Source organism: Nicotiana tomentosiformis, chromosome 2, assembly GCF_000390325.3.
Source record: "Nicotiana tomentosiformis chromosome 2, ASM39032v3, whole genome shotgun sequence".
Classification (NCBI taxonomy): domain Eukaryota; kingdom Viridiplantae; phylum Streptophyta; class Magnoliopsida; order Solanales; family Solanaceae; genus Nicotiana; species Nicotiana tomentosiformis.
This window is the reverse complement of record NC_090813.1, coordinates 18,439,739-18,446,531: the sequence shown is the minus strand read 5'-3', so window position 1 is coordinate 18,446,531 and position 6,793 is coordinate 18,439,739. Positions and strand designations below refer to the sequence as shown.

The 6,793-nt window shown below is 32.1% G+C and overlaps 1 protein-coding gene across 1 annotated transcript; it reads left to right on the top strand.

Annotated features, from left to right (window-relative positions):
* Window positions 1-542: 542 nt before the first annotated feature.
* LOC104108278 (sulfite exporter TauE/SafE family protein 4-like) lies at window positions 543-5,101 on the top strand. The gene is made up of 12 exons (XM_009617271.4): window positions 543-810; window positions 1,189-1,348; window positions 1,746-1,946; window positions 2,055-2,116; window positions 2,609-2,648; window positions 2,769-2,824; window positions 2,939-3,025; window positions 3,418-3,468; window positions 3,565-3,804; window positions 4,263-4,356; window positions 4,468-4,608; window positions 4,703-5,101. The coding sequence occupies exons 1-12, from the start codon at window positions 646-648 to the stop codon at window positions 4,783-4,785; spliced, it is 1,380 nt and encodes a 459-aa protein (XP_009615566.1). The 5' UTR covers window positions 543-645; the 3' UTR covers window positions 4,786-5,101.
* Window positions 5,102-6,793: the final 1,692 nt, after the last annotated feature.

The following is a 6,793-nucleotide window of genomic DNA, read 5'->3' as shown; positions in this document are numbered from 1 at the left end:
GTACACATGTATGGACATTGGAAGAAACCTTGCATTTTCAATTGTGTAACATTTTGCCTACTTTTGGAAACTGCATAAGTTGTTACACCCTAGATTGAGTATGCATTATTTTTCATAATCCGTGTTAATATTTAAAGAAGTAAACATATAAATAAATCATTATAATGACAAGCAGAATCATTTTTTATATTCATATATTATATATATTTTTATTTTACTTACTACATATTATTTGTACACATTTAGTAAAAGAAATTCGACAAAACGGGACAAAGTTCACCCTCCCCTCCCCCCTTCCCGCCAACCCCGGGGTCTTCTCCTCTACCCAACGTCAAGAAACATAAAACAAAAAGTGAAAGTAATTAAAGAAAGTCATTACCAAAAAAATAATAATAATAATAAAGGAAGTCTTGTAGTAATAATTTAGTGTGGTGCTAGCAAGATTCTTAATTGATTTCTTTCCTTATATGCAACATGTGCTAGCTGGTTTGCCGTGTTTAGAAAGTTGGTAGTATTTATAAGAGTCAATTGGTTTTCATAAAACAACATATATAAACACAGGACAAATTAAAGGTGGAGCTAGGCTGTGGGACAAATTAAAGGAAGAAAATATTTAAGTGATTGTTAAAGGAAATCTAGTCTTCAATGGCTACAAAAAGTTTTGTGGTTTACTTGTTAACAAGTTTCTCTGTGGCTGTTCTAGCAGTTTTCTTCATCAATAACTTTCAAAATGGTGGTTTTGAACCAAGATATTCCCCAAATTCCAACTTTTTGCAGTTGCCTGTTGGATCTCAAACCAAAATTTGGCCGGTATGTTTGCTAAATTCTTGAAAAAAGACTTGTTATTAGTCTGTTTGTAATTAAGGGGAGCCTTGGAGCCAACGGTAAAGTTGTGACCTATAGGTCACGGGTTCGAACCGTGAAACCAACAACTAATGCTTGCATTAGGCTAGACTGTTTACATCACATTTTTTTGTTTTATTTTTTAATTAGTTAGTAAATTTAAGTGGTTGGTAAAATTCGTTGATAATTCCAGTTTTTCTTGTAGTGCGTCTTTTGTAGTCTTGTATCTCTAGTGCCTCCTGTTTATTTTTTTTCACTTTCCATTGTTACCATAAAAATGTGTTTCTTGAGTTTAACTTCGATGGGGGTCTTTCTTAATTTTTTTTCAAAAAAATTTTTATGCAGGAATTGAAGTTTGGTTGGAGGCCAGTTTTAGCTGCAGTGATAGGATTCTTGGGATCAGCTTGTGGAACAGTAGGTGGAGTTGGTGGAGGAGGTATTTTTGTTCCTATGCTCACTTTGATTGTTGGATTTGATACCAAATCTGCTGCTGCTATTTCCAAGTGTAAGCTTCTTTTTCTCCTTCTTCTTTTCAGTTTCAAAAAAAGACAATGATAATTCATATAACCGACTAAAATTATATTAAGCCGTTGTTGTTATTGTTGTAGTTTGAAAAAAGACTATCACATGCAAAAACATGAATGTCGTTAAGGGAAAGCAAAGAGGGTGAAGAAGGATGAATATCATTCTTTTTATTACTGTGTAATTCGAGTTATACCTAACATTTAATTTGCCCGTCACTAGAACTTAGACAGTTTTGAAGAAATCACTCAATTTTTTTGTCTTTATTGAACCTAATCTGCAATAGTTTTTTACTGAGGATAAATATCCATCTCTTTTCTTCTTCTTTTTTGGCTTTTTTGGGGTTGTTGAAGACTTTTTGGTTGATTTGCTTTTTACAGGTATGATTATGGGGGCATCAGCATCATCAGTATGGTACAACTTAAGAGTACCACATCCATGCAGAGAAGTACCAATAATTGATTATGATTTAGCTCTACTTTTTCAGCCTATGCTCATGCTAGGAATCACCATTGGTGTTTCTCTTAGTGTTGTTTTCCCCTATTGGCTCATAACTGTCCTTATTATCATCCTTTTCTTAGGTAACTTTGCACAACCTTTTCCTAGCAATCATTAATTTCATATATTGTTTGACCTTCTATTCTAATATTTTGTTTGTTCAATTATTGTTATTATAATATTGCTTACAGGGACTTCATCAAGGTCATTTTTTAAAGGGATTAAGATGTGGAAAGAAGAAACTATTCTCAAGGTTAGTTTTACTAATCCATGCATCAACAAAATAATAATCCTCATATAATTCTTATTAAGTGTAATAAGTATTTAGCTGCCGTTTGGAACTTGAAAAAATAAGTTTTTGAAGATGAGATAAAAAATTGTATTTGAAAGTTGAAATTATATTTGGACATGTATTTTACTTTAAAAGAATTTGAAATTTTATGACGAGAAAACTTCAAAAACTACTCTAGAGCTGTTTTTGGGATTTGAAGATTTTATTTTCAAAATCTGCCCAAATATGGTTAAAATCTATAAACAAACAGATATTTGAAAACAAAATTTGATAAAATCTTTCAAATTCTATGGCCAAACGGAGCTTGAAAGTGTTACTTTCAAATGGTGTATTGTTAACGTGCATTTTACATTATTAATTATACAGGATAGTACATTAAAAGTGGTGGTCAAATTGCTAGGATTTGAAGGCAAAAATATTAATTAACCATTCTCCTTAATGTGAAACTTGCAGAAAGCGAGGGAAGAAGCTACAATTAATTCTCATGGTGAACGTAAGTAGTCCAATAACAATTAATCCTGTCTTTTGGCAGGTTTAAGGAAAAAGAAACTTCATTAAATTTCTTGGTTTAAATTAGTCTAATAATACTTGGTTTTACTTCCTGTTTTTTCAGTTGCAATTAATACAGCTTATGAACCTATGGTCCCCAAGGAGGAGAAAACTGCACTAGTAAGCTTATTCATATCAATTATCAGCATTGATATTTCTACTTTTTTTATTACCTTGTTTTTTTTTTGCTTATTCTTGTTAATATTAAATGATCTTTGTGTTATCATCTTACAGCAACTTATGACGTTCAACCTTGATTTAAAGAGAGTACTTGTGCTATTTCTACTTTGGATCATATTTCTGCTTCTTCAAGTCTTTAAGGCGAGTCAACTCTTCTAACTTGAATTTACTAGTTTTCCTTCTTTTACAAACTATTTCCCAAATTTAAGCACATTAAAATAGGGATTTAAATTAGAAGAATTAACCCAAATAGCCGTCCACCCTATCACTTAAACTAAAAATAGTCAGTGAATGTATAATATATGCATCATTTATGTATTACATGTGCATAATCGTGTATAATCAATGCATAATCTATGTATATAGCTAGAAAAAGTAAACAATTAATATATACATTGACAATTTAAAAAAGTTCTTACACTATCAGATGCTTATTACCTTATAAATGACATCAGCGCACAATACTTAAACTCTTGTGAATATCTCTTTTTTATGTTTGAGCCTAAATTAGTCATGTTTTTACATGTTTACAGAATAATCTAGTGGCTTGTAGTCCATTGTACTGGGTGCTCATCTTATTACAGGTACATGAAAAGTCTTGTTACTAATCTACCTATGTAATTTTATTATAATGGGGTTAAGTTATATATTATAGTGCATATTTTCATGTTATATTTCAGGTCCCAGTAGCACTGGCTGTGTTTTTGTATGAATGTCTCAAACTTTACAAAGAGAGCAAGAAAAGAAGACTAGCAGGGAACCCAATATCAGTTTGTGAAGCTGACATTGAATGGTCAGTGACAAACCTTGTATTTTGTGCCTTTTGTGGCATATTGGGAGGAACTGTTGGTGGTTTGCTTGGCTCTGGGGGTGGATTCATTCTTGGCCCTCTTCTTCTTGAAATCGGCGTCATCCCACAGGTATGATTGCATATAATAGACTCAATCAGTACAAGTCTAATACGAATTCATTTGAATTAGTACAATATTTATATTAAATTTTGCTCAAACAGTATATTTGTGTTAAAAAATTCATTAAATATGTACATATGTTAAATTTAGAACTTAGTTATTAGTTCTTAAAATTATCGTTCTAAAACCCATATTTAAAATTAAAATCTTAGCTCCACCTCTAGACTCAATATGATTCAATTTCGCATCATCCAACGATAAAAAAAATTGCATACAATAGACTCAATGTAATTCGGTCTAACATCATTCCACTGGTAAAATTGCTTTTATATACTTTTACAGTTATATAATGTAAATAGTTTTGACTGCGGGCGAAATATTTACCCTAAATTTTTTAACTATATGGGGTAAGGTCACAAGTTTTTAAAGGGAAATTGACTGTTGGATTTGTTTGTTTTCATGATCAGGTAGCTAGTGCGACAGCAACTTTTGTGATGATGTTCTCATCATCTTTATCTGTGGTAGAGTTTCATCTACTCAAGAGATTCCCAATACCTTATGGTACATTCATTAATCACAACTTTCTGCTTTTCTAAAAATTCCACATCAGTATTAATCTTTTTTATTTGGAATATTACTATAGTCCTAATTAAATTTCCCTATTAATTGCAGCTCTGTTCCTGATGATGGTTTCTGTAGTGGCTGGATTCTGGGGACAGTTTTTCATAAGAAAAGTTATCACAATATTAAAGAGAGCATCAATCATTGTTTTCATACTCTCTGGTGTCATTTTCGCTAGCGCTCTTACAATGGGTAAGTCTCAAAATAATTCTAAGGATCCAATTCAAACATAAATTCAAGAAAAGAAAGAAAAAGACTTATCATTTTTTTTAAAAACTTTTTACAGGGGTGATTGGAATAGAGAAGAGCATCACAATGATACAAAACCATGAGTTCATGGGATTCTTGGATTTCTGCAGTAGCCAATAGTGGTATACTAATATTTGCAAAAAAATAGTAGAAGTAAACAATAGTTAAGAGTAGCAAAAGCAGCAGCAGCAGCAGCAGCAGCAGAATTGGCCAATGCCTAATTGACCTCCTTTTATAGTGTGAAGAATTAATTATAGCAAAAAGAAATGTTTTTGCAGGGGTGATATATAGGGTGTCTGAGAGTTAACTAGTGCTGACACCACCACTATTTCCATTTGCTTTTAGAAACAGTAGGTGAGGATAAGTTTTTACCATTTTTGTGCATGTATGGTTATTTATATCAGGTAGTTAGCTATCGCTAACACTTTTGCATCAATTTCAATCACATAAGCATACTTTTGGGTCTTTCTCTAATACAAGATCATCTCATGAGCATCCTAACTTTGGACAATGCTGTGATATGTTAGTTAATTTGATCCAATAATACTAATAAGAAAATATTAAAGCAATAGTAATAAAGTTAATATGATGAAAAAATATTGCATCATCAAAGTTAAAAAGTTTGATTAGTTAATTGAATTTGAAAATCTTCAAAGTTTTAAAGATTATGTAGAATAACTGTTAGTGCAAGGAAGTCAAACATTTTGCGACCTCCTAAGATAGAAAAAGTTTACATAAATGTTAACCGAGGCAATCATCAATTAAAATAGCAAAAACTTTGTAACTGCTTTAAAATATTTTGTGCTAAATCAATTCAAAGATACTCTTTAGCTTGAAATAATATTATTCGTTTTGGGCCAAACACACAACTACTAACGTGGGACTCCGTTCGCACAACCAACAATATTTTCCTTGAACTACGTTTCACGTGGCTCATTATCACGATCTACGAGTCAATTTTTAAAATTCACTGTGTGACACCTATACACCCAATAATCTCCTCCTGGAACTAAATTCCACGTGGTACATTACCACGGCCCATGAGTTGCGTACATCGTCAGAGTAGTTACGGCAATTGAAGTCGCTACTACCTTCTTGTTATATGTGTGCGTCTCTAAGCTCGTAATGGAAAATAAACCGAGCCTCACACCATCATTCTACTATCGTCATACTCGTCCCCCTGAACATGGGCTCTAATATCAATTGTTAGGCTAAACCAGCCCAAAGATACTCTCCAAAAGGACATATACTATTAAGAGATCCTACTCCTTCTAATATATAAGTTTCCATTCTTTTAAGCTATTGGTGTAGTATTTGTTCGCACACCCAACAAAATTTTTCGCCATTAATACATGGATCATATTCATCATTTCAAAGCTTAAATCTGGATTCTTGTTAGGTTGTTCAATCTCCCTTAATTAAATGGCGAAAAGAGTGAGACCTAATACTCATAGTTGGACTTGGCATTTGGTAGTTGTCACTTGCAAATATGATAAGGAGCATGAGAGGCATTAATTGCAACTAAGAAACAAGAAGGAGAAACAATAGTAATAAGAAAATGGCTTGCCAGTTTTCTACTTGAAGTACACTATCACAGAAAGATTAATGCCAGTTGCCACTTGACTTCGACAGATAGCACATTAACTAATTTGCGTTAAATACTTATCCGCATTCGATATATAAATCAATTTTATGCTAATAGTTAAAAATCAAAGTGAAATTATATACAATTAAGTGATAAATATTGTATGAAAGACACATAAAAATCCATCTTTTTCTTAACAATATCTTTGTCATATGATCCAATGACACTTTGTTAGATAGGAATAGATTTGATAAATACTAATAACTCTCGGATAGAGTATTAGAACGAAAAGATCCATTATATAATGACTACTGGTTCTAAGCAATCTCTAAAGATTAATCAACAATTCGAAGTGCTTTTTTTGCATATTCTTGATAAAGTAGCGCTTATATATTGATGTAGGAGGATTTGTTTGGGAATTAAGAAGTCCTTTTGATATCTCTTTATCTATAAATAATTATCAATGTGAAAGCACATAGCCCCCTTTGAATAGGAAAAAATAGTGAATTTGAAGGGTCCCAAATGATCTATATCGTATCTGGT

Bases quoted from the DNA above. Each gene is read 5' to 3' on its own strand.
- LOC104108278 (XM_009617271.4), top strand. From the start codon at position 646: ATGGCTACAAAAAGTTTTGTGGTTTACTTGTTAACAAGTTTCTCTGTG. The intron at 1,947-2,054 runs GTAACTTTGCAC...TATTGCTTACAG, and splicing joins TATTATCATCCTTTTCTTAG to GGACTTCATCAAGGTCATTT. The intron at 3,805-4,262 runs GTATGATTGCAT...TTTCATGATCAG, and splicing joins AAATCGGCGTCATCCCACAG to GTAGCTAGTGCGACAGCAAC.